Below are 26,868 nucleotides of genomic sequence, written 5' to 3'. Positions count from 1 at the left end.
AACCTGGGTCATAAGTTCTTTTTACCGATACTGCAACCTGGGTCATAAGTTCTTTTTACCGATATTTTCACTCATTTTGTATGAATTTTTAGGACTGCACGTAAGTCCTGGGTTATAAGTTCTTTTTATCAAAATTTTAACCAAGAATTGCGACCAAGATTTTTGGAAACAAAAATTAATTTAAATAGTTTGCATTTGAATCTAAGTATCACTGTTGTCCAATAACCCTGCAATCCATAAACAATATCAATATCTTTCATGCAATATCTTTCATGCAATAGTATAATGTAAAAGCACGAAATATTGTGCACAGCAGTATAACACAGTGATTACAGCCATTAAAATGTGTAGAAAAAAAACACTTTATATTTACTGAGGAATGTTTTTATCATTTTTCACTTTATTGTTTATACAGCTGTTTGATCAATTGTTCTTCTCTCTTTACATTTGAAACGCCCGCAGTGGTTTGTGGTGGGTGCAAAAACGAACTCTAAGGTCAACGAACACACGCAGTGAATGAATGATATATTAAGAATGTTAATATCTTTTTTAGTGGTAGTGTTCACGAAAATGCCTATCGTTAGTAACATTACTGATAATCAATTTACAGTAATAACTTTTCACTAAAAAAGGTTCATAAAATATATCATTTAATTTTGATTAAAACAACCAATGGACCATGGTTAAGTTATTTAGATCGAAATCGTCGCAACTCCACTATTTGCTCCTATCACATCCTAACCTAAATGCTACTCTAGATGATACTGACAACATAGTTTAAATTACACAAACTCCCAAAACAGCGCAGTGCCGTCACACGACCGGCTGCGTCTCGGCAACACCAAACGCCGATATCAGCACGTTCACGAGCGTAATGATGAAGATGCCGATCGTGATGAGATTGTTGATCCGATCGGCTTTACAAAAATCGTTCTCCTTCTTGATGTCGTACCGGCTCTTCCAGATCAGCCCAATGCCGACCGCCACCTGCGCAATGATGCTGGTCGAGATGAACACCAGATTGACGTAGAAGTACGGATGGCGGCTGTACGACTCCAGCACGTACCGGAGCTGATTGGCGTTGGCGGACAGTAGCGCCAGATCCATCATGCCCTGCGCAAGGTTCTTCTTCTGCTGGTACACATTCACGTCCGGTATGACCTGCCCGGTGGCCGTTGTTTGAACCTGGGGGAAAGGGGTAAAGCCACATTAATAACACAATCATTGGAACAGCACAACGCTGCACACCCCCATTACTCACAACACGTGTCCCATCGGCATCGAATGTCGGTGCAAACCCTGGGCGATACGTTGGCCCGGCCGGTGCCTGATTGCGACGACCGCCGCGTCGTCCCGCCCGCGACACACCCGTATCGACGGACCCATTGTCGACCGGGTCGAGGAAGCCGCTGTCGATGCCCCGGTTGCTCTTGGGATCGTCCAGATCCACCCCATCGTCCAGCTCGTCGTCGTCGTCGTCCAGCTCGGGCCCAGCCATTGGCGGTTCCTGCCGAGGAAGATTCGATTCGTTAGGTATGGGCAGAAGGGGAATCGCATCGGTACGAGCCTTCTCTGTGTCACGCTTTGCTCGGCGAGATGGTGAACGCTGCTTTCGGAGAAAGGAGAGAGAGAAAGAATAGAAAATAAAAACAATCATTTTACATCTCAAACTGCATTTAAAAAAAAAAACACCCATTTCACACCACCCGTGAAGAGATCGACCAGTTTCTGCGCCGAAAGTTGTTACTGACCCGCAATCCGCAGCAAGCTTCCCAGCGAGAGATCAACGAACGCGCCAAAATTGCTTAAATTGCAGGGTGAAAGTTATATTACTTGCCGCGTTTCGTTTGCATCGAGTGCATTGCATGCGCGATGGTTTCGAGATGTTAAAAAAGCACTTAAACATGAGCAAATCATAAGCGGAAACATACGGCAGACAAGATAAGTGTAGCGGATCGCGAGGCGGAAGCGTCATCGGAGGTTGATATGAGCCACAAGCATTGGATTGGACCGTTGGCGCCCGTCGTTATGTCACGTACGGTCAGTGTTTTGTGTATCTGTGACTTTTTTTATCAAGCAGAAGCGTTGAACATGTGTCAAGGGTGTCGAACATAAATGTAGCCTTATTATAGTTTATAAAAGAAATATTTTATGCATTGTTTTTACTGTATGTTTTTGTTTATATACTCCAAAGAGTTCGACACCCTTGCGTTTGAAGTCACAAAGAATGCTGCCTTCGTGTTAGAACTCGTTCGCTTATCACACGCTGTTCACACTGTTTACTGGCATTAATTGCACTTATCATGCGCTACTGGCAGCAAGCGAAACCAATCGCAAAACGATGCTGTAATGCTGGTACGAAAATTGTAAATTAAACACAATTAAATGCTCTTACTCCATGCGCAAAGCGAAGGATTAACGTCACTGTTTGCAAGAGGGCTACGAATAGCCCCCCGGCACAGCGTAAGGGTGGGAAAGTAGCACAAATTTAAATACAATTGAGCTGCCAAATCCAATCAAATCTGTACAGCAAAGCACAGTAAAACAAAAACAACGCCAATCAGCTGCCAATAAAAGGGGGATTCACTCACGATATGGATAGAATTTCATGAGCGGCATGACAACACTGGAAGCAGCGATCAATACCGCGCGTTAATAAGCTCTAAGCAATCCGCTCCAAGGACAGACGATAAGCACAGGAATGCGCCCTTTAGGGGAAGCAAGAAGCATAGAGCATGTTGTTAGAATGTTGTCACTCGATCGGTGTGGAATCTGTAATGTCATCAAACCGGTTCGGGTGACAGTCGAACGAATGGTGTTTGCTGGGTCCGTGGTGGCGGAACAACAATCGCCTTGTAATCGTGCGGTTGAGAATTCATCTTATAGCGCGGAAAATACCGAGCTTCAGCATTATGTGTGGAGTCGCTTCCGCACAACGCCGAATCAAATATGCGTCATCGTGCGCCTTTCCCGCGCCGCACTATGTGCGTCGCGCTGACTGATGCGATTCAGGGCGCGGGCCGCGATCATCATGCGATGATCAAGCTGTACCGATGGAGAAGCATAAAGCGAAAACACACAATACCAATACTCACACTGTTCGACCGGCTACGATTGCGACCGTTGGGGCGTGCGGCAAGGGTGTGCGCTGGGTTGGCAGTGGTGCGGCCAGCATCTGGCATGTCGCTGCCGGCGCTCTCTTCGATGTTTATTTCCACCGCTGATGTGTCTTTCTCTCCGGTGGACGTCATGATGTTGGGCAGATCGTTTGATCGTTTCGAGCGCAAAATTCACCTCTCACTCACACCAGTGCAAACTGATTCGACTTTAATTCTACCGATAATGTACCGTCAGAACAAAAAGAAAACAGCAAATGTTAAATTATTCACAATTATTTCACTTGACTGACAGGGGTCAAACACACACACACACATACCCCACGGGGAAGGGGTTACAACAACACACCGTTTGTGCGAGTGTCTTGCGAATAATTACACCCGCCCTGGATCCACTTGACCGACTGCTTCCCGGTGAATCAAGCAGTGGAAACAATAAGCCGTTGCCCGTTTTTCGACTCCGGCCCCGACTCGAGCACCGTTACACACTCCGTTGGGCACGTTGTTTTTTGTCTGGACAGCAACACACGACACGGAACGGGGTGGAGACCGATGTGTAAACACTGTACCGCTGAGCGGCTCGACACGAACTGAGCGCGCGTTTGGCGCTTTTGTGCGAATCGGGGCTGAGTTTTGCGGAAAGTCGAGCTAAATGTATCCTTGCGTTAGTTTGTGTGTGGTTACGGTCGTAATACGGGGACGGATGGGTGTGTGCGGTTGGGTTGGTAGAGAAGTGTTTAGGTTTAGCCTTTTAGTGCTTATTATACGTATTTTAGAATTTATTTCACAATATTAAGGTAAATGCGTGTAAAAAACGTCGCCTACTGTTTAAGAAATGTAACAAAGTTTTATAAAAATTGTAAAAAAAAACCATCGATCATCCTTAAAATTGATCAACTATAATGTAGTAATTCGGTTCGATGGTATGTGTTAGATTTGCTTGTTCTTTGTAGTATTTATTTTTTTATATTTTTACAGTTCTAGTTTTGAATGTTGCAAAACGAGGTTCAGATTTGATTGTTTTATTTATTTATTTATTTATTTATTTATTTATTTATTTATTTATTTATTTATTTATTTATTTATTTATTTATTTATTTATTTATTTATTTAGTTATTTATTTATTTATTTATTTATACATTTATTTATTTATTTTTGATGATATTTGTTACATTTTTCTTTATTTGTTTATGTATTATCCTCTTATTTCTCATGATATATTTTACTATGTGTTCTATTCACTATAAATTTAACAAAGTTAATAACATTCAGTTCGTTTGCTCCATGTTTTCATATTCCATCTTTATTCATGGAATTTCTTTATCCAACATTTATTCAATAATTGGGGTTTTTATGCTTTGTATGTTTTTTACCACGAGCTATTTCTCATTTTGTTTGTTAATTATGTATGTATAAACATCTTATTTCTGACAACTTTTACTAGGCATTGTCTTATCTACAAATTTAACATAGTTAATGGCTGGTATTATTGAATCCGTTCGTAGCGGCGGCGTACGTCCCGACACTCATTTTCCTAACGTACTAGATGGTTGCTACAGTTATTCACCGCGGCGTTGTAGGACCTATCTCAAGAAATGTGTTGTCATCCCCAGAATTTCATGTGAGCGCCGTACGTTCCCGCTACGAACGGATTCAATAATACCAGCTAGGCATGTGTAAAATGAACGAGAATCGCACCGTTCGAACAGTTCGGTAAAGTGCACGAACGAACGAGGTTCTTAACAAAAAGAACGACCAGGACTTTTGGAAGAAACTGACTACACCGAACGCGTTCGAACGTTCCGTTCAGTGTTCGACGGCACACATAAATGTGGTAATAAAACGTGCAAAATCATATCGCTTTCTCCCTCATTCTCGCACCGTGCGAACGGGTCGTCAGAGATCAAAATGTACCCTGTTGGTGTTGAAATCGTACCCATACAACTCAATTCCTCGAACGCCGTCGAATTTGTCCAGCAGTGTTCGATACGTGTGCTGTTGGTGTGGAAATCGTATCTATACGACTGAATTCATCGAACGCGTTCGAACTGGTGTTCGATCTGTGTTCTGTTGGTGTGTAAATCGTACCTACACAACTGAATTCATCGAACGCGTTCGAACTGGTGTTCGATCTGTGTTCTGTTGGCATGGAAATTATACCTATACAATTCAAAAGATCGAGCCCGTTCAAACGGATTAGTCATTGTTCGCGAATGAACTGAACTGAATTGATTGCGCTCATCATGTTGATCCATATTTAAGTAGTTTTTTTAAATAGAATCCTTAAGTGTGTATAAGGCATGGGGTACAATATATGCAGGAGACATTTTTGCTCGTATTAGTTTTTTACATGCTAGTTTTTGCTCGGTTTTGCGATGGATTGTGTTGACCAGACAGCCGAGTGTTTAATGTTTTTAAATGATTGGTTTCAACCGCAGAATGAGTACTTCTTTGGCTACAGTATGCGTCTATGGTGGGTAAATGAAAAAGATAACGAGCGTTCTTTGTGAATAAAAACCTCATGAAACAAAGAACGAAAGAATCGTCGTTCGCGTTCGGTTCTTTTTGGTGAGCGAACTAGTTCGTTCGCGTTCGGTGAAAAGAATCGTTTTGCCCATGCCTAATACCAGCCAATACCTTTCAATTCGTTTTCTTCCATCTTTTCACACGCGTCATCCCACCAACAAGCTGACCGTTCTCTTTTCGACCGTCCCACAATTGCGTGCTAACCGGTTTCCAATCGGTCCCGGTTCGGGCCGGCTGGGCTTTTCGCGGGGAATCCATACGAACGTCATGTGATATGTACGCAGCCCCTGGCTGGAAGGGGTTGAACAGCGGCGGGTCCGAGGGTTCGCTGGCAGCGGGAGCCGATCGACGAATGGTGGACTTAATGGACGGCGAGTTTTAAAGTTCGTTCTGCTTTGCGCCGTTCTGTTCTTCTCGGCACGCCTGACGCAATGGGCCACTCGGGGTCGGAATTGGGAATTGGAAACACCGGTTTTCGGTGTATTGCTTGGTGGCTATACGTTTGTGTTTCGCTTGATGGTGCCCGCTCCTGAAACGCATTGGTCGCATTGTTCGTAAATTGATCGTGTAAACACAGGCGGCGGGTTTAGAACCATTTTTGTAGATAAATTCCATTTTTGAGCTACTTAACACTTGTGTGTTACAATGTCTCACACTGTTTTCAGAGAAAATGGTTGGGGTTTTATTTCGGGGGTTTTGTTTATTTAATTTAATTAATGAAGTCATTGTACTCTAGACATGCCGACATGCGTCTCTAGTTGCTACTTATTGTTATTTTATTTGTAAAACAAAGTTCTACCAAACACTGTACAAGGTCATATTTCTTCGCACTATGAGGGAGATAAGGGTCGTTGCTTAACCGCATAATATCATTTATTACCCCGGGCGCTTGCTCTTCTTATCTACTTCTAAGTCGTCGAGTTTTGGCAAATTTGTCTTTCCATTTTTGCAACCCAAGGCAAGCTAATAACTGCCCTGCTGCTGTAGAAGCACTGTTCGTGTTTGCGGGGAGGAAAATAATTTACATAAGATTAGCGTTGCATAGCTTTGGGGGCATTCTGTAGAGGAAGTTTCTGTTGTGCCGGGGTGTTCTTTACGAGGTATGTCGTTTTCATGTTGTGTTGCATTTTTAAATATTCTTGGAAACCTGTTCAACAACACCAAGCTTCACTGCGATGTGTAGGGTTTTCCCCATGCAATGATTGATGACTAACGCTACGGTAGCAGGTGCATCGTAAAGTGTAATTTACACACGCATTCGATGTGGGCGCTTGACGAATTTTCACTCTCTCTCTTTCTCTCTCTCTCTCTCTCTCTCTCTCTCTCTCTCTCTCTTATTTGTTCCACCTTTCACACATTTTGGCGCATTTTACGCTTTTGCACTTTTTCGGTACGACGTCATTTCAATTTGCACTCTAGCCAGTTTCGGACACTCACACTCGCAACTTCAACACTCACGCTTTACGCGGCGCCACCCCAAACGCGGAAATCATCACATTGACCAGCGTAATGACAAAGATGCCGATCGTGATGAGGTCGTTGATCTTGTTTGCCTTGCATATCTCCTTCCGATCGTTCACGTCGTACCGGCTGTTCATGATCAGGCCGACGCCGACCGCTACCTGCACCAGCAGGCTGACGGAGATAAAGATTAGGCTGAAGATGTAGTACGGATGACGCTCGTACGTTTCCAGCACGTACCGGAGCTGGTTCGCATTGGCGGACAGCAGCGCCAGATCCATCATGCCCTGGGCTAGCGTTTTCTTCTGCTGGTACACATTCACGTTCGGTATTACCTCGGGCAGCCCGGCGGCACCCTGTTCGACCTACAATCAGGATAGGTTGGATGTAGATTGAGTGTATTTCGATTTTATATGCTCCCCTAAAACCAAAGGGCCATACTTACGGTAGGCGACAGTGCACCGTCGTTAATGTTTAGGGCCATTTTATGCACCCGGTGGGAGGGATCGAACGAACGAACGAACGAAAACAACAAACAAAGGTCTCTATTCCCGGGGCCGGGTCTGGTGTGTGTGTGCGGCCAGATAGATTCCTCGACGACAACTAAGCGCGCTGGCGGAATGAATACAACAAAATCGTGCTCGCTGCAAACGAAAATAAACCGCGGTAGTGTCGGTGCGCGTGGGATGCAGGGTTCGTCGCTTGGGTTGGGGGTTTGTTTTTTTTTTAATGTTACATTTCTAATTTTTTTCTTTTAAGTGAAATTTGTTTGAATAACATTAATTGACTGTAATTTTTTGAATGAATGTATTTTTTTATTCAGTTTTATATATTTTTTTTATATTTTCTGAGAGTTTGCCAATTGACTTTTATTTTAAATAAACATTCATATCACGTCATTAATTTCGGTCTTATCATCATCTTCGACGACTTGAGCGAGTAATGGTACCCACGGAACGATTTCCAAACCATGCTCGTGGCGAACTCTTTCGTTTCACCGCGCAAATACTTTCCGTTCAAGTTGCTGCAATTAAACAAAAAAAAAGAGCAAATAAAACCAACAATCAATAAAGCCAACAGGAATTAAACGAAGGCTCATTAAACTCACCTTTGATGGCAGGCTCTATACCACCATGCGCCAGTGTACGTGACCGCACAGTTCTCATTCGATGCATCTCGGTCCGCATCTTTCGTCGTAAAGGGCATCCCCTTCAAATCGCTCAACGAATCGCCGGCCGTACCGCTGTAGCCGTCAATAACGAGCAGCGCAAACTTTTGGCCCACATTGCCGATCGCAAACCGCTCGTACCGGGCCACCGTCCGGTTGCCCTCGAAATCCTCCAGCAGGATCGCCAGCTCGTGCGGTGCCGACTCGGTTAGCTGATGGATGTGCCCCAGGCCCAGCCAAAACTCGCCGTTCAGATTGCCGAACCCTTCGTAGTACTCGTCCCAGGCCCGGTAGAAGTTGACCGAACCGTCGAACCGCTGCTGAATCACAACCCACCCGCCCGACTCGTACTCCTGGTCGCACCGCACCGTGATCGGTTCCTTGAAGGGATACTCGGGCCGTATCTGGTACACGCCGGACGCTGCGAACGGGACCTTGCCGCAGGACGGATACACCGCCGACTGCTTATCACCGCAGGGTGGCAAAGCGGGCGCCATGCTGCAGGTTGCGTTACGCTTCAGCAAATACTCGCCAAGCTGTTCGCTCGTTACGAGATGGTGCTGTTTGGCCAGCAGCTCGGTAACATCGCGCTGCAGGACGGTAAAGTTTTGCTGCGCGTGCTGGTCGCTCAGCCCGAGCAGCGTGACCGTTGTGGCGGTTTGCTGCGCAATCCAGGCTAAGTTTTCCACCGACTTTACGAGACTATCGATGCGCGTGCTTAGAGTGGTGATCCTTTCCTCGGACTGTAGCTGCTTCTCGATGAAATGGTACTCGAGGGAGGCCAACTTTGCCAGCAACATTTCGAAGCCAAATCCGGACGGTGCCGTTGCTGGAACGGATGCATTTTCTGCGACGCTCACTGTGGCCAGAGCAGTGTGGCAGTAGCACAGCAGAAAAAGCGATAATTTGGTTCGCATTTTTTTGCACCCGCTTCCGACAACACTTCACAATGAAACTTACTTACAGAGCGTGTGGAAGTGTCGCTTATATACGAAAGAGTGGAGCGACGACGCAATCAAACAACAACAAAAAACCGCATCCTTTTGGGATTAACCGCACGGCAATGGTATGGGTTTTGGTGAGATGTGATAAAACATATGTGAAACACGCAATACGTTTATGGTTCGTTTGTTCTGTAGAGTAGAGTACTGATGCAGCAGCATGTATTTGCTTCTTTTTAACGACGCTTAACGTCAATAATTTATGACACACGCTGTAGAAAAACCTGTTTATAATGCAATTTTGTGAATCTCTCGTGCTGTTAAGTTTAATCCAATTAAATTTATCTGTATAATGTTTTAAAAATTTATAATCAGAAGTGAATTCACATTTTAATTTAAAGTTCAAAATTCAATCTAAAAAATCCTATAAAAAAAAGAATGATTCTTTGTGAATGAGAAAACAATAAATCTTATAAGACAAGTGTTTAATTTGAAACGCAGGCGCGGTTTGTTTTCAGTCGTTGAAATGTTTCCGAAATGTTTCAGTTTGAAATTGCACAGTGAGTGGTGCCTGGTCCGATTCCAGCAATCGGTTTTCTAATGCTATAAAATATATTTTTAAATATTCGTATGAATTTGAAGCATCTAAGCCTTTTCCAACTATACAGGGTTTTCCAGGGTTTCTCATAGTTGTGGAATACTTCCTTGATTCTTTCTTATGGGAAGTGAACTTCATATGATGGTAATTGGACTCTATGGCACCCTTTTTGGACAGGTTTCTTGGAAATTCCTATTGGATTTGTCCAACAAGAGTGCTATAGTATAGAGTCCAATTCCCGTTACATTAAGTTCATTTCACCGAAAAAAGAGTCAATAAAGTGTCCCACAGCTAGGAAAACACCAGGAAAACCCTATAATGATGATTTTTCACATTTATGCTAGCCATTGGCACTGCTTATTTTTCTATTCATGTTGGTTGCTGCTGAGCAAAAGGCTTTCGAATTATTATTAACATTTTCATAATCGTACTCATATCTATACCTTAAAAAATAATAAAATATACAAACAACAGTCCATAATTTGCCTTCCTTATTTGACATATGATTTTTCAAATTAAATTAATGTTTCTTTCATAAACTGTCACCACAAATGTACGCATCAACCATCCACCATTGCGATAGCGCGCACGACAGAGAGAGAGAGAGAGAGAGAGAGTGCGCGCACGCGGAAGAGAGCAAAAGGCCTACACTCTCTCACACGCATCCCTTCAAAGCAGGAAAACTCCGTTTTCCAAACGCAAAAGCGCCGTGTTTTCCAGCGGTGCTGTCATTCGTGTCGGTTCGGTCGGTGCCGCTGCCTAGCGTCTCCATTTGGCGTACGCGACCACGCGCGCGCGCTCCTCTGTGTGTGCATATGTGTGTGCATGTGTATGTGTACAGTGGAAAAAGTGCAATTCTGGGTGGGTGGAGTGGCAAACAAACAGTGGAGAAAGAAAATAAAGAAATTACCACTTTCAACCGTCGGTGCCAGCAGGGGTTGTATAGTTTCGTAGTCCCGTGCCCATTGCCCTTTGCCCTTTTGCTACAGCTGTGCGTCCGGTGGCGATACGGGGAACACGGAAACGCAAAAGAAGTAACATCGTTTCGCACAGAATTCGCATAAATAGAAAAAGAAAACACCCTGAAAGTATTAAGCGCAGGTTCGGTTCGGTAAAAAATCATCGCAACTGCCCCAACACAACCTGCCCGCTCCCGACAATTGTGTTGCGCAAAACATTGTTGCGGGTTACGGCTTATCTTCCGTCGGCCATCGTGTGCCGCCTGAGGAGAGTGTTTTTTTTTGTGTGCATTATTTGTCTGTTTGAGTTCGAGTTCGCTCGCGTGTAAATGTGTGCTTGGAGTGGAGTGTAGCAAGTTTGGTGCAATTTTCTAAAGGGCGTAATGCAAATACAGCGCCGTGCCGAACGTGTCCGTGTAGTGCTTCCCGTGCATTAAGCAACCTCCTCCGCATAGTGGTGGCCGCAGGGGTGGCTGGCTGCCGTACGCAACGGCGTAAATCAAACCCCCCTCCGCGTACAGCCTTCGGCCCAACATGTCGTCCAACAGTGAGCAGGTATTACGACGCATTCCCGTTTCTCGGTGGGAGAGTTGTGTTGGGAAGAAAATTCACCCCTTAGTGTGCCATCCTTGCCAACGCTTTGCCCTTTTGTCTTCCGCGTGTCCTTTTTGACTTCCCGTTTGATGGTTTTCCGATTGTTTCGAGGAAGGTTAATCAAGAGCGAGAGAGAGAGAGAGAGTGCGAGAGCGAGCGCGCTCGTCTACGATGTGTGAAAAAGAGCATCTGCGTGTGTATGTGTGTGTGTGTGACTGTGTGGTTATATTGGAGCATCGTTGTGGTAGTGTTTGGAAAAAGGCTCTGCAGTAATAAAACGGGAATTTTGACCTTCCAACCAACAACGTCCAATGTCCCGTCCCGTCCTCCCGATGGCAGCAACAAACCCACAACAAACCGTTCGAGACAAGAGTGTAGCAAAAAACCGGGGAAAAAAAACATCCCTCATAAAAGGGATGAACGCTCTCGGGTGCAGAATTTTAAATGTCTCTATTCCCTCGAGACAGAGAGAAAAAGAGAGAAAGTGAGAAATAAAGAGGGGTTGTTTCATGTTTCATTTTTGTTTGCTGCTTTTATTTACTACGTGACCATTTTCGCCTGTCAAAACGAAAGTAAGCAACCGCTCCCGGTCCCGGCCTGCTTAGACGAACGGTGAAACTCTGCCAAAACAACAATAACTGCAACGCCGTGAAGGCGTTTTAAGGGTGACGCAAGCGGGGGGGTCGGTGGTTGTGGTCTAATTGTGGACGTTTTTATTACGAACGAAGGGAAGGTACTGCCATATTACCTTCCAGTCGTGTTTGACGACCTTTCTGCCAAGTTTCTATGCAACAGTGTGTGAGCGATAGGAAGGACACGTTTTGCAGGTGTTTTGTGTGTATGATGGGTTGATATCTTTCGGTCCCAGGCGGTTTGATGTTGGAGATTCTATTTGATTCTTTGCTTTCTGAGACTGATTAAGTTCTCAAAACAGAAAGCACCTAAAAAATGAGACATTTAAATACAATTTTAAATTGTAGATCTTCTATGCTATCCACTGAGCGATAAGAACCATCCCGCACAAGATCTACTTCTTTCTGAGTGACGTAAAGCTCCCGTATGTCGATGCAGGGGGCTCGTGCGAGTGAAACTCAATTTCAAAGGCACCCAGTTGCTGCACAAACCATATCCGTGCGCCTCTAATGTGACGTGATTACGCTGATGCAACTTAATGGTGCCCCCCGCCCCCTCCCCCCCCCCCTTCGCAATGCAATTTCTGCAACGCCCCCATACCTGCACTCCGCGCGTTGTTCGGGGAAGGATACACGCAACCAACACCAATACCAGCGCGCGCCAAGCAATGACGTCGTACCCTTCGTGGGGCACGACCAATTCCGTACGTCATCCGGTTGCCCACGGGTGGGTGTCTCCGTGTAGCTGTGTGTGATTGAGTGCACTACGGGATACTTACTCTCTCGCCACTCCGTCCATCCTCATCAGGGCCCGTCCGTTTGAAGGGACGTTAATTTTATTTTTTTTAATTAATTTCACCTAGCAGGAAAGCGTAATTGGTTGTCAGCGGGACAAGCGTACGGGCAGGGTCCTTTGTGCAAGAAACGATGGCATTTCGTCGAATTGCGTCTTTCCGTGCCTGTGTTGGGTTTGGCAATGGAGATGGCGACAGCGGTTCGAGATGCAAACGGAGATGAGTTTAATTTGCAACAGGTTTCGTCCGTCATGTTTTACCGTCTGTAGGAGGGATGTGTTGCGATTTATGCCCCTTCCGAGGGACACCGAGCGGTTCGGGTGGTAGGGAGGGATGTTCTAGGATGAGCAAATTCAATTACCTGCGCTGCGACCGTACCACACCGTATCGGCAGTGGGCTCGGTAATGATGCTCCTTACCACACAGAAACACACACACACATACAAACAAGCACGCAGGCACGTCAGCGATGGCGTGGGTAAAGCATTTTCACATTCAGTTATCGGGAAAATAAGGGGTGACAAAGTTTTCAAACCTCGTCAGGGCTGGTTGATGATTGAGGCCGACACTTGGCGGTAAACGTGTGCTGGATCGTGTTAAGATTTTAATGATAGAAGGGAAGCTTCATCAATTTTGATCTCTGATGGCTGGATTGACGATTTTATTGATATTTTATACTGTATACATTTAAAGTATACAATTTACAATTCACATACATTTTACTTACACTTCATGGTCCAAAGGCTAGGCGTCTCCATTGCGAAAATAGATTTAATCTCATTGGGATTCCTATAGGAGAATATTAGAAAGCTCTTTGTTTGGCTTGTTATTGGTTTCTGTGGGATAAATGAGATATAATAATCATATTAAAATACTATTTTAATTTTAATTATTTTTTTCTATTAAAAAACCCTGATATTAAAAACATACACCTTAACACTTTAGTTCTTGCAGGGATAAAACCGTGATGTAATCGTTTTTAATAACGAACTTCCCTCTTGAAAACCCATTTGGTCCGTCGGTTATGTCGATGATTTGCTCGTGACGCTACAGACGGGAAGCGATAGCTCCTGACCCGACCCCCATGCCCGTTACAAAAGGTCGGCGAAGCGAACCGCCCCATACGTTCATTATTTTCCGTGAAAGCCCTCCCGCCCACCATACCATCCCAAAAACCGAAGCCCCCCACACATTCCACACAACCGGCAACCCGAGGTTGCCGAGATGCCGCCGGCAAACTATCTGCCCCCTATCAAGCGCACCACAAAGTTTGTGGCACGAGAATCCGACACCCGGGCACACACACGGCGCGAGTCCCTGCCATCACTGTCCGCGAGGGCACCGCGTCATCCCGCGTCTTATCAGTCGCCCGGCACACTCGCTGTAGATTGTACATAGATCCGGGGCGACCGCAGTTTGTGTTGTGCACCGCTGTACAGCAGGCAGCCAGCACAGATAAAGAGAAGCAACAGAGGGAGAAAAAAAGAGAAGCTAAACGCTGGTAGCAAAAAACCGCACATCGCGAGCAGTGTCTCTTCGCAGTGTTCGGTTTCTTTGTTACGGTGTGTGGCTGGCAGCTGAGTCTGTGGTATTTGTTTTACACCGGTGTTGTAGCGAGCATCCCGCAGGCTCCTCTGCAGGCTGGCTGTAGCGAAATTATGGTGGAAAGTGGGTGTGTGAGGTCGCGGACGGGAAGCGGAACCGTTTTGACGCTAGATTAAAGGGTAATAAATAAAATTTAAGCGACGTTGGCAAGACATCATTCCCCGCTAGCACGGTGCACTGCTGTTGGGAGGCGTTGATGGTGTTGTTTATAGCCAGTGCAGTAGCGCTGCAGCAACGAGCAGGTTCTAACGGTGCGTGTGTGTGTGGGTGGGGGCGACTAGAGAGATGCTTACGACTTGAGTTGAATGACTTTTGGGATGTTAGAAAGGGCGAAAACAGCATCCCGAGCTTCATTATTGAGCTAATGAAATTTATAATTGTCATTACTCGTTAAATGCAAAGTTCAAATTGACAAAATAATCTTATTTAACATGATTCAATTTAATTATGCCCCAAATACTACATTACTTCGCATGGCTTAACATGTGTTGAATTATTTAAAAACACTTCTAACATGTGGCAACTCCCTGTGGACGGGGATTTTGTGACCTTCTTTTGACGGTTTTATACATCTCTTCTTTATTTTGCCATAGCACACATCGAATGTACGTCATGCCCCCTTACTTCAACCATAATACAAATTAACTCTCTCGAGATTTAACCGGAGCTCCACTCCAGAACGCCCGTCGTCCCTTGTTTTTAATCAGCGGTGAATATGAATTCTTTGCACACACATGCACGATTCATTTCAAAGGTTTGCTCTCCCGCAAGGCTGTTCTGTCGGCATTTGATAATAATGTCTACGTGATTTGCGCTCGTCTGGAAGGTTTTCATTCGAAGAATCATTGTGAGCCGCTCACAAAAACCACAGAAGAGACAGCAAAAACTAAGAATAAAAACCCCTCCCGTACCATACAATTCGAAAATGTCAAAAGTGCACCCAGTGAATGGGGAATACCTTTGCATGGTTTGTATGTAGAGAGATGGTCGGATTCCTTTTTTAAAACGGTTCGGCGTAGCGCAAGAACTACGCGCATCTTGCGCCACAGCAGCAGCATCAGCAGCAGCTTGTTTTTCCACCAGCAAACCACTTTTCTCACGTGGAAGCAACATGAAAAACAGAAGGAAAAAAAAAACAAAACAAACCCCCAGTAGGCATTGCTGCAAAGATTGAATGACAGACAGTAGCCACCGACCGACCGACCGACCGACCGACTGACTGGGTCCCTTCGCTCCCAGGTTTTGGTGAAGAGATATGGGGACTTTTGTGTGTGTGTGTGTGTGTGTGTTTCGTTCTTTTGTATCATTTTGCATCACGTTCGCTTCGTCCCTACCCGTCGTAAATGCAACATTATTGTTCGGCTCGGATTGTGTTTGTACACTGGTCCCTCCCTGGCTTTATGACGTCCATGTATTCGCGGCAGTGCAAACAATCCGAACAAGGACGTTTTTCCGAGAGTCAACCGCACAGTGGCGTGTGTGGTTTTTTTTCTCCCCCTGCTCTGTCTCGACAATTTGATGTTAAATGATGGCAAGCTGGGGTCACTGCGCGGTGGGAAGGGTAGCAAATGTGAGGTTCCATTTGAAAGCTACCCAGCACTCATTTGCCCTTGTCTGAGCTTTTTGCGTTAGTGAATGAGCAAATCCTGTATCTCGGGGGTTTTGTGTTGTTTTTTTTTCTGCCTTTATTCAACTGTACACTATCATTGAAGGATTTTTCTCACTTGTGGTGTGGTTTGTCTCGGATAAAAAAGAGTCTAAAAAATTGTGATGACATTTTTACCTCGTTATTACGACGTCATTATGTGACTGCTGGATGAACAAGTTCTCACTCATTCACTCATTCACTCTTTCCCATTTGCGAACAGAACTGCGAGGTGCAGCTCGCGGCCGAGATCGAGGTGCTGAAGAGTGCGCTGGCGGACAAGCACACGCAGCTGATGGCGATGGAAAGTGCCTGCCTGCAGGAGAGCGACCGGCAGGTCGAGCTGGAGGACAGCATCATCGCCTGGCAGGACAAGTACGAGCGGCTGTACGAGTCGCACAAGCGCGTCCAGAAGCTGAACCAAAACCTGGAGGACAAGCTGCTGAAGCTGGTCGACCGGAACTCGGGCGAGCGGGCCCAGCTGACGAGCGACGTCGCGACGCTGAGCGTACGGCTGGCGCAGGCCAACTACAACATCCAGAGCCTCAAGCGAGAGATTGTGAGTATAGTTGTGTGTTTTTCTGGGTGTAGTTGGGACTTTGCTTTTTAATGGATAAAGCACGTTTTGAAGCGATTGAACGCACTGCTCCCAACGACTATTAGCGACGTTCGCCGCTTATCGCCACATCCGAAGCATTCCAGATCGTGTCTTAGATAGCTTCAAGCGTCTTTAATCGCCATTTTAAGATGCTTGTACGATACCATCTCGAACGCTTTAATGCCCTCATAATCCAAATTCAATTGCGGAATGAATTATTAGATGCTACTTATCGAAAAAAAGTAACACTTTGTACCTGAGCAATTCCCTGAAAAGCATTATATCAGGAACAGAAATGCCTCGAAGGCAACAATCACGTGGAGCAGCTCAACGCAACCCGAGCTAATTCACCCCCATCGGGTGCCGATTGTTCGGGCTGACCTCAATCCTGCCCGGATCCGGATCGAAAAGGGGAACATGATTCGATTAGTAACACCGTTCATGTCCGGATTCTAGGCTCCTCCTTTCCACTTGATCTTTGCCGTTCGTGCTTCACTCACATTCGTGCCGGGCTCGAGTCTCATCGATTGGCTGTAGTCTTTTAGCCGCCAGCAGCACCATGGAATCGAATTGGCCTCCTCAGAGCAGCAACGCAAGAACCCGACACATTTATCGGTTGCTGTTGCTACTTCTGCTGCTGCTGCTGCTGTCGAGATTCACTGGCGTCGGTCCAGGGAACGGACAACTTCAAATCTCCCTCTCACACACACACACACACCGGCTTCGCTTGAACTTGAACCGGGAAAATCGGTCGCTGTGGATGAAAAACGACCGTGGATGACTCACGCCGACAGGGGCGCACTAGGCGGCGAGCACATTTTCGGGGGCGCCAACCCAAAATGAATGTGTCTCGGGTTGACCCGGTTTCGGGGACCCGGGGGCTGTTGGTCGCCGCCTGGTGCGCTACATAGCGGACGTAGCTGCAATTGAAGGACATTGTGATGATGTCATCCACACTGCTGCTGCTGCTGCTGCTGCTCAGATCTGTGTACATGCAAATGGAGATTGGGAACACAAAAAAAGAGAACAATTGAAGCATGTTAATAAGCGCCATCACGTGATTGGATTTTCCGCAAATCGTATAGCAACGCTTTATAGCGTTCAGCTTATGCTGGTTGTGTTGCAAATCTTTGCCTCTGGGCCTCGGTGTCGTTGGAAGGAGAATGAGCTTTTAGATAATTAGCATTGCGGTGATATTGGAGCTAATTCGGAGAGGTTCAAATGTGATTTGGAATGCAAGAGATGCTCAACGTTTTGTTTTGGATTGAATTGGTTCATCATCAAAGTTCAGAATAGCGGCAAGAAGGTATGCTCTTTAGGCAAACTGAAGAGTGACGTTACAAAGATCCACATTTCTCCACAAAGACATCACAAAATAGACACGCGTTCTAGATATAGACTTGTTCAAAAGCATCACAAATAAGAAGTATGCTCCAACAGAGTTACGGTTGTGAATGTAACCCCAACAGGACTCTCAGAATCTTGAAAAGTGTGGAGGTTCGGACCTCTATCGGAGCTTAAACACGTGTTATTTACAACACAAAAGCCAATGCATCTTAACCCCCACCCCATGGTCCATCGAAAGCAGCTATCTGCCATTACTATACACTCTGGCTCGCCCTATTGAATGCTGCTTACATGCTCGATTGAAGATACAACATCCAAATGTCTTCATCCTGTCAGAAAAGTACATCGCCCGGTCCAAACCTCCGAACAGCTCCGGGTCGTGCCAAAACGTTCCCTGAAGAAGCGAGAGAGAGAGATGTTATTGTATTGATTTTTATTGATTATAAAAACGAAGCATAAGCACACACAAAGACACACACACATACAAGCGCTACCTGTTGGATTGGGGCTTGAAGCATTGATCCCATTTTGCGCACACGATTGCGCACCCATGATATACAGAGAGCGAATTGAAAACGGATGAAGGAAATGTATCGGTGCGGCCTTTGCAAAAACCACCCTACACTGAGTGTGTGTTTATGCTTCCTTTCCTCACTTCACTTTACTCTTTCCGGCGTTTTGCCGTCGATGGTGCGCTGTTTGATGAGTGGATTTTCCATACTTTCCCGGACAAAAATAGGGCACCGTGCTGCGGTTGAGTTCATCTTACTTTTTGTCCCACGGTGCCACCACTGTGACACAAGGAAGGGAAAAAAAGGGGTCGCTCATGTACTTTTTTTGCGATTTTAGGGGTGAACTAAGCGAAGGGATGCTGCGACGCAATCCCCCTGGAAGGGTACAAAATTGATTTATTGTACAAAAGGAAGGACAAAGTTGGAAAGTTGTGTGTGTGTGTGTTCGGTTTGCGTAGGCTGAGGATGTGTGAAACATATTTTCCCAGCTGGGGGAGGGGGGGGGGGCGGAGCGTACCGGGTTTGGATACTATTTCGGATCTACTAACATCACAGCACAGTACCGAAACAATCTGCGGTTTGGCATTATATTCCCATTACAATGGCCATAAAACAACGTCACAACAGCTTTTATCCCCCACAGCAGCCCCCCCCCCCCCCCCCCCCAGCAAAGTGATTACTTCCAGCCGGTCAACTTACCGGACAGCCGGACAGTTATTGTGCTTTAGCGCCAATAGCCGGAATACGGTTCAAATAGCTTAAGGGAAAATGGTGCACTCCATCACACCGAATCCATCGAATCCACAAACACAGCAGGCTGGAACGCTCGTTAGTGATCCTTCGCGAGGAAATAAAACCGGGGGAATTCGAACCGAATCGACAATCCGATGGTTCAGTGAGGCAGAATAAGTGTCGTCAACCTTGCCCGCGTTTGTGCGGCTGGGAACGAGGGGAAGGAGCGTGTGCTTCAGTGAGCCGAAAAATTGGACCTTTTTCCCCATGTGCTATCATGCTATGGAAATCTGGAGCAAGAAAAACAAAGCAGGCAGCACCCCACATCCCAACCTGGGAAGAAGGGAAGGGCCAAGAGCCTCATCATGCTACATCAACGTGCCGGGGAAGTTCAGCAGAATCTCTGGTTGCTGGTGACAGATATGGTTACTGCTGCTGCTGCTGCGATTTGCAACAGTATCACTGGCGCGGAAGTTTCCCGGTAGCACGCTGAGCCGCGCGGACGCACACGGGTAACGAGCAAAAGCACCCTCGCCCCGTTGAAGAGGTGCAAGAGCATAAATAAATGGGAAGGGACCGATACATGTCTTGTAGCTCCCCCGGTGTAAGTATCGATGATTTGCTCAAGCAAGCGGAAACGTCCTTCTCGTCCGTCCGGACAAAGAAAAGTGGATTGCTCCAGGGTTCGCTCACACCTTACCGCGTCGGGTGGGGTTTGCTCTATGCTCGTTCCGGTTACGTGTAAATCGAACCGTTTACATGGTGTGTGCATGGCAAGAAAGAAAAGGAGCGTACAAGGATCTCTTGAGCAAACAAATCCCGATGCCCCGAACGTTTTTCGCTTGCATCAGCATCGCGGTACCATTTTGTAAAACCATTTGCAAATATGCATAGTTTTTTTTTTTTTTTGCTCGGAAGGGAAAATATTATGCAGTCAGCAATTTCTGTGAAGGAAATGCAACTCGTCAATTTTCTCGCAGGGTTTTATATGGCTTTTGAGCGCTTTCTAGCCATGAACAAACGCTTCAAAGTTTTGTTCAAACTCACAAAAAATTTGCTGACACCCCAACAGTGATCAGCGCCCGTTGACATGGATACGACAGCAGTGGTGAAAAGTGGCAAATCATTACAACAAAATGATCACTTTGCCTGCTCGACGCGGATGTGCGGAGCAAACGTGAAGCAGCGTGTATGAAATGGACGAATCATGTTTAAAATCCTCTTGACCTACAAAATAAAGTTCCTGTGGCGAGCAGCAGGCCGTGTCGTAAATGGCGGAAAAGAGTGGGAAAAAACACAACCCATTAAGCAGACAGTACACGGGTTGCCATTAAAATAAGCTTTAAGGCCGGGCTACATTGATCGTACTCGCAAGGGTAATTTCGAATTTCACTTGAGCATCTGGCGGCGGCTAACCGAAGCATTTTGCCAAACAATTTGGAGCCGCTCCAGAAAATACGTTATTTTTCCATGTTCTTTACTTTAACTGGACTGAAAAAGCTTTGTAATTGATAGATAAATATGTTGTGCAAGTATTTCAACCGTTTTCGCATCAAAAAACCGGTGAAAAAAGTAATTAATTTTGAGATCCGGCACGACTATTCCACCCCGACGACCAAAAAAATCTTCCACCAGCTGCCGCCAGATGCGCTAGTAAAAATCAAAATTACACTAGCGAGTGCGTGCAATGTCCCCCGGCCTTTATGCTGCAGTCAAAGTTGAAAAAAAAATTAAAAGAAAATATCGTCTAACTTAAAAATTTGAATCTAATCTAACAAATAAGGATTTTTTTCTTCAATATTTCGTTCAACTTTCTTCTTCGCTTCTTTCCTTTGCTCTTGTCTAAAATCACTTTCGAGCCTTTTGCTTTTGTCTAGCTGTTTGACAAGAACAAACAAGTATCCTTTTACTGAGCTCAAGAAAAACTTGTATTAATTAAGAAACTCGGGTTTTTTAAAAGCTTCATCCATCGACATTTCCTCTCTACCTAAAACCTCCCAGAAAAGAAAGAAAATGCCCACCGACAAAAGAAACTTTGACGTTGACGGTGTGAATAGATACCGCAAGGCATGGCCGCAAAGAATGACTCGGTAAAACCCGACACCGACACAGTCCAGCGACGGTCCTGTGCCTATCCACCAGTCGGTAGGTAGGTAGGTGATAATCCAGTTCCGTTTGCCAGCTGAACTGTTGTGGCATGTTTGCCATGTACCATGTACCTTCCAGTTTTCGCCTTTTCATTCCATTACTACCGGGGACGTTTGGGACGCTCGGGATCAGTGCGATGATCCGTTTCCGTGTTTACGAATGTATTTCGGGCCGCTTTCCGGTTTGGTGCGATCCACTGTCCCGTTTCCTAGCATCCGTAGGGTGAGAAAAAAGAAAGCGATTGGTGATTTCGTTTGGAGCTGTAATACAATCTGATTGGAGCGTGGGCGCTGGGAAAACAAAGCAACGAGCAGCCCGGCCACTCGATGGATTACGCAGTCTATATTTTGCGTTATTACTTTGCTCGACTGCCTCAAAGGATTAGACGCCCGTGAGCTGATGGTACCCCTCGTGCGTGGATAATCATGCCGGTGGGGCCGGTGTTGTGCAAGATTTGCCGAGAGCAACTGCTTACCCACTCAGCTCGGTTGTTTCGCTACTCGTGCCGTGGAGAGCAGATCATTACGGTCGTTATGAAATGTAGAGCGTGAGAGCGATTAGAGTTGACAGGTCTTATGGTGGTAGATCGCACAAACGCAAACACACTCTCACTCTCACAGACACGCACTAACAATGGGTCGTGGGAAGGATGCGGGCAAGGATCTGTTACAGCGATGATATGCCGGCACTACCGGTAAGCATCCCGGGCAAAGTGGGTCTCGTTTGTTTGCACAACCTGTTACAACTACAAAAGGGTGGAGATTAGCTGGATCAATGGTCATGGTGCCATTGGGTTTATGGTTTTATTTCCACCAACCATCCGTTTACAGTTCATTACTTAACATAATTTAGCATTGCAGGACGGGGGTACATTACCATGGCTGCATAATTAGCTTTCAACACGAAAGGGGGGTTTTGTCACACCTAGCTTGCGTTTTGTGATGCAAACAACCGGAAAATTTGCACCACAGCATCATTGCGGAATTTTAAAGTGCTCATTCTCTGAATGTATTCCAGTGAATTGGTAAAAGGTAAAAGCAAATAAAGCATATTGAAAAGCAAACAATTATAAAAAAGGTGTAGAATAATAGGAATCAATATGAAAATAATGCTTCTGTGGGCAAAAACTCATACCTGCTGCAGTTTAATACATCACAAAACTTACACACTTGCCACTAGCACATCCATCAGCTAACAAGAACCCTCTAATACAATAACAAACATGCCGTAACCCCAACTACGTGCTGTACAGCAATCGACCATTTCCACCGCAGACACCACTCACTGGATGCCATCATTTATGCTTCTGAGAACGCGTAATGTACTGTAATGCTACACTCGATCCCCCTCTCTCTCTCTATCTCTCTCTGTCCCAACGCATACGGATGCTTGACTCGAATTCCGGCGCACTTGGGTGCCCCCATCGGCCGCACTGTGTATATAATTAAATTTTTCCATCTCCGGTGCCTTCCGTTTTTTCCACCACGCAACAACCAGAGACACACATCCGAGCAGAAGAATGGCAACGAAGGAGCGAAAAAGGGAAACCCTCGGGTGAATAGCATTCTTCTAAGACGCGCGAGTGAGCGGTAGTTTGCTGCAGCTTCCAGCTTTGCTCGGTCTGTTTGCCATTCTTTTGATGGTTTTGCGCCATCGCCGGCGAGGGGTTGGAAATAATTTTTTCCATTAATCTTCCTCCATCATTGTGGCAGACCGGCGGCAGCTGGTGTGTAAGTTTTTCCTCGCAAGAAAAAAAAATAGCATATAAAGGGAGGAAAAATTGCTCACCGAATGCGTTGCAACCGGCGGCCCGGTGGCTGCTCCGGATGGATGGATGTGTGCAGATTGGTAGTGTGCATGTGTAAGGTTGAGTGGGTTTTTTTTCCCTTATCTATTATTTGTTGTTGCTCCGTTTATTGCTTGTGGGCTTTTGAGGGATTTTTTTCTCTTCTTTTTCTGCTTCTTAAGGCATCAATGGCTCACTTTCTGGCCGCACTTTCGGTGTCGGGAGGGAGGAATTAAAAAATGTATAAATACACATCCATCGTCGAATGGGTGGGTGTCGCCGTAAGGATAACAGCATAATGGAATGCTTTGTACTACGATGGTGGGGATGGAACCGACGGGTGCACTACTTGACCCTATTTTGATCGTGTTTGAAAGTTACTTCAGAGTTATATATAACTTTATTTGAACTCCAAAACTAAGATACATTTTAAAAAATTATAAAGTTGGTTTATGTTTCATACGATAGCAAATACGAAATAATAATGTCGACTCCTTGTTTATTTTGAACATTGGGCCAACGTCTGAAAACCTGCGATCTTGGCTGTATTTCATTTACACTATTTTTCCACATATTTTTCTTTGCAAAGACCAAATTTTGCATTATTTTACAGCATTTTCAACTATCCGCCTGAAAGTATGCAATTTTCATCTCGATCCAACAAGAATTTTCCTTTCCAATTGCAACGAATACTCTTCAATATTTACAGTGAAGTTTTATCAGAAAGACACATTTGAACAACAGGTGTTTGTCCATAACTTTATGTGTATTAGTTGATGTTCTAATTTAGATGTTGTATCAAGCAATATAATTAAAATGACAAATTAATGATTGATCAATGTCTATTAAATATGCAACGATCTATTTGATAATAGATGATAAACTATCCACAAATACACTCTCTAACTTTTACATTTTACTGTTAGAACTGTTTGACATGTTAGACTACCTGTAGTTGTAGAAAAAATAAAATAAAAATCACTACCCAAAGCCACCCCAAACGAACGCAACGAAAAAAAGGTCAAAGAACTGGCAATAACCTCCGGGCGTCGAAGTGTGTGGTCGGGAAAGCGAGACAGGGCAAAGCAACGAATCAATCTTTTCCCACTTTGCTATGCTTCCGTACTAATGCTGCAAAGGGGAAGGGGAACTGCTCTGCTCCTTTCTACACCAAATGACTTCAACACGACGGCTCAAGTGCAACCGGAAATGGTGCGCTTTGCGAATGATTGAACTCCTGTGCCTCGCGTGATTGCTTAGTGCTTCACCGGGAACGGATAGAAACTGAGGATTGTGTGCTTTTCCATCCATCGTATTTTTTTCCAATTTTAATCTTCTCTCTCCCTATGTCTCTTTCTCTCTCTCTTTCTTGCAGGAACGATACAAAACCGACATCAGTGTGGCGATACAGTTGCTGCAGTGCAAGCCGGACAGCTTTGTATCGCCGAAACTTTCCTCGGTAAGTTTTAAATGGGATGTCGACTGTAAGAAAGTTGTACGGCAAGGACGACACATCGTTGCCGGGAAATGTTATCTACGCGCGTGAGGTGCAAGGTTCATGAATTATAATAAAGAGGACCGGTTTCTCATCCCACAGGAGGATGACGTGAACAAACGTAGCAAATTTTGCTACTTTGAATATGTAACTCTTCTCTCTCTCTCTCTCTATTTTCTGTGTGCGGCCATGCTTTACAACTGACTTTTGCTTCCAATCTTTCCGTCCTTTCCTTTCCAGCTTCCGATCGAAATTCAGTCCAAGGTGGCCACGTACATGCGCCTCGACACGAACTCACACTCCGACTCGGAGGGCAGCACGAGCGGCGTCGGGATGGCCACCACCAACTCGTACCACGTGCTGCCAGCCTCCGACAGCCCGCCCCCCATCTGTCCCTTCCCTCCGACCGCCATGGTCTATTCGATGCGAGGGCTTGGTAAGTGTTAGTAGCCGAGGGAGGCGTGTAGCGGTTTGCATAGCTTTTTCCTCCTTCCAACGCACCCGCCCGTCGGCCGCCGTTTCCTTCACTGTGTGCTTGTAGTGCTGCGCTGCCGCTGCTGTATGCTGTCGATATCCTTCTTTTTTATTTTTTGCATGGCCAGTGGATTTTTGTAGCCACCCGTGGACAACTTTGTAGCATTCAAAAAGTCTTATTTTTTTGTATGTGCGTTTGTATGCACTTGTGCTTGATTGTTTGAGCAATATTGTGTATTTATTTTGCTTTCCCTTACACATCACGGGCTTTTTAAGAACGAAAATAAATTAGTTAGTTTTTTCTCTTTAGTTTGTAATTTATGTTTCCCTCTTTCCGCGAGCCTTTTCCTGCTTTCGGCGCCATTTTCAGCGAAGAAATTGGTGCTTTACGGGAAGTTTTCTTTTTTACTATATTACTTTATGTGCATATCGGCTTCCTCTCTATCTATCTAGCTATCTATCTCTCTCTCACTTTCTTTCTCTTTCTCTTATTTATGCAGCAGCATTCGAGCCCATTAATTTCCATTATCAGCCGTTGGCACTTTGCTTTGCCGTTTCACTGCCCCACGATCGCGACCTTTTTAAGCTGCTGCATGAAAGCTTATTCTTTTTAGCTTTTCAATACCTTTTTTTTAGAGTTAGCTGATGCGTTTTTCTATTTTTTTAAGCAAATCTATTGTGATAAAAATAGTCTAGCACTCATTACCCCCTCGTCACGTTAATTAGTACCTTTGCAAACTTTGCTCCAGTTTCGAGCGCAATTTTTTCCCCCATTCACTTGCCATACTAGGCTTAAACTTTACTCTTTTCTCAGTAACTTTCCCGTTAACGTTGAATGCGATACAAGAACCGCCCAGTTTCGTCAAAGTTTTTTCGCGTTCCTTCTATCCACCAAGTATTGGCCACAAGAGAGGTGTACACAGCGCGTGGCAGCACGCTGCATGCATGCAGTTGATGTACCGGTTTTTTCTTTCTTTCTTGCTGTTGTACGTAGAACGCAAGCTGTTTGCACTGTTTGCAGGTTGGAAAATGTATGCACAAAGCACACCTTCTTCACACCCGATTTTTAGTTCCTTTGGTTTTTTTTGTACTGTTCTGTTCTGTTCTACTTTTAGTATGTAGCGCTCTGGTTGTAATTACTTTTAGTGTTTTAGCGCGTAAGTCGGTGGTACTTACCTGCATGCTTTACGTACTGCAGTGGTCGGTGGTTGGTGATGGTTAGATTAAGATTTGTTTGCACTGTGACTACCCCCTTTGCGGGAAGTGCTTTTTAAGTGTCATAATGCTGTGCTAATGCTGTAGGTAAGGCTTCCTCGCACTATCGTTAATTGGTGTCGGAGATTGTGTCTGTGCTGTGGAGGGTTTCCTTTTAAAAAAGGTCACTCCTCGTCGCTGTTTGCTAATGTATTCCATGTGTTGGTATAAGAAAAGTGTAACTAACATAGATACTAAGTTTAAATGTGTGTTTGTGTTCCCAAGTTTTGTACTTCTTCGTATGTGTGGTGTCTTTTACTCGCAGGCTTCACCCAAGTAGATTTCAGGACTTTCAGCAGGTGTAAATAATTGAAAAGTTTGGAGTTTGTCTTTTCCTGAAATTTGGCGCATTGCCCAGACACGATTTCTTCACGTACTGCAGCTATGCTTGGAATGTAAAACGCATTCGTGTAAGAAATTGGAACTGCCACACACTGCTCAACCAAAAAAAAAAAAAAAAAAGGGGAGGACATTAAAGATGC

General features: G+C 45.2%; 4 protein-coding genes across 6 annotated transcripts; 1 reads left to right on the top strand and 3 right to left on the bottom strand.

Moving 5' to 3' along the window:
- Positions 1 to 380: 380 nt before the first annotated feature.
- LOC120951688 (ninjurin-A-like) lies at positions 381 to 3,734 on the bottom strand. Of its 3 annotated transcripts, none has more exons than XM_040370519.2 (4): positions 3,096 to 3,734; positions 1,568 to 1,606; positions 1,262 to 1,507; positions 381 to 1,185 (listed from the first exon to the last, which is right to left on the bottom strand). In XM_040370519.2, exons 1-4 carry the CDS (start codon positions 3,249 to 3,251, stop codon positions 814 to 816), a joined length of 813 nt encoding a protein of 270 aa, XP_040226453.2. In that variant the 5' UTR covers positions 3,252 to 3,734; the 3' UTR covers positions 381 to 813. The 3 variants fall into 3 exon arrangements, with proteins under 3 accessions (XP_040226453.2, XP_040226451.2, XP_040226450.2); XM_040370517.2 differs by having other exon boundaries at positions 1,262 to 1,606; positions 3,096 to 3,333; positions 3,466 to 3,734; XM_040370516.2 differs by having other exon boundaries at positions 1,262 to 1,606.
- A 2,675-nt stretch (positions 3,735 to 6,409) lies between these two features.
- Positions 6,410 to 7,819, bottom strand: LOC120952625 (ninjurin-A-like). The gene is made up of 2 exons (XM_040372046.2): positions 7,550 to 7,819; positions 6,410 to 7,469 (listed from the first exon to the last, which is right to left on the bottom strand). Exons 1-2 carry the CDS (start codon positions 7,586 to 7,588, stop codon positions 7,098 to 7,100), a joined length of 411 nt encoding a protein of 136 aa, XP_040227980.2. The 5' UTR covers positions 7,589 to 7,819; the 3' UTR covers positions 6,410 to 7,097.
- Positions 7,820 to 7,943: 124 nt separating this feature from the next.
- Positions 7,944 to 9,315, bottom strand: LOC120953047 (microfibril-associated glycoprotein 4-like). The gene is made up of 2 exons (XM_040372714.2): positions 8,213 to 9,315; positions 7,944 to 8,128 (listed from the first exon to the last, which is right to left on the bottom strand). The coding sequence occupies exons 1-2, from the start codon at positions 9,187 to 9,189 to the stop codon at positions 7,996 to 7,998; spliced, it is 1,110 nt and encodes a 369-aa protein (XP_040228648.2). The 5' UTR covers positions 9,190 to 9,315; the 3' UTR covers positions 7,944 to 7,995.
- A 3,297-nt stretch (positions 9,316 to 12,612) lies between these two features.
- On the top strand, positions 12,613 to 25,421 carry LOC120948214 (tight junction-associated protein 1). Its single transcript, XM_040364324.2, has 4 exons — positions 12,613 to 12,700; positions 16,264 to 16,599; positions 24,539 to 24,622; positions 24,899 to 25,421. The coding sequence occupies exons 1-4, from the start codon at positions 12,665 to 12,667 to the stop codon at positions 25,103 to 25,105; spliced, it is 663 nt and encodes a 220-aa protein (XP_040220258.2). The 5' UTR covers positions 12,613 to 12,664; the 3' UTR covers positions 25,106 to 25,421.
- Positions 25,422 to 26,868: the final 1,447 nt, after the last annotated feature.

This window comes from Anopheles coluzzii, chromosome 2 (genome assembly GCF_943734685.1).
Source record: "Anopheles coluzzii chromosome 2, AcolN3, whole genome shotgun sequence".
In the NCBI taxonomy this organism is placed as follows: Eukaryota; Metazoa; Arthropoda; class Insecta; order Diptera; family Culicidae; genus Anopheles; species Anopheles coluzzii.
The sequence above is the reverse complement of the archived record's forward strand: the minus strand, read 5'-3'. Positions and strand labels throughout refer to the sequence as shown.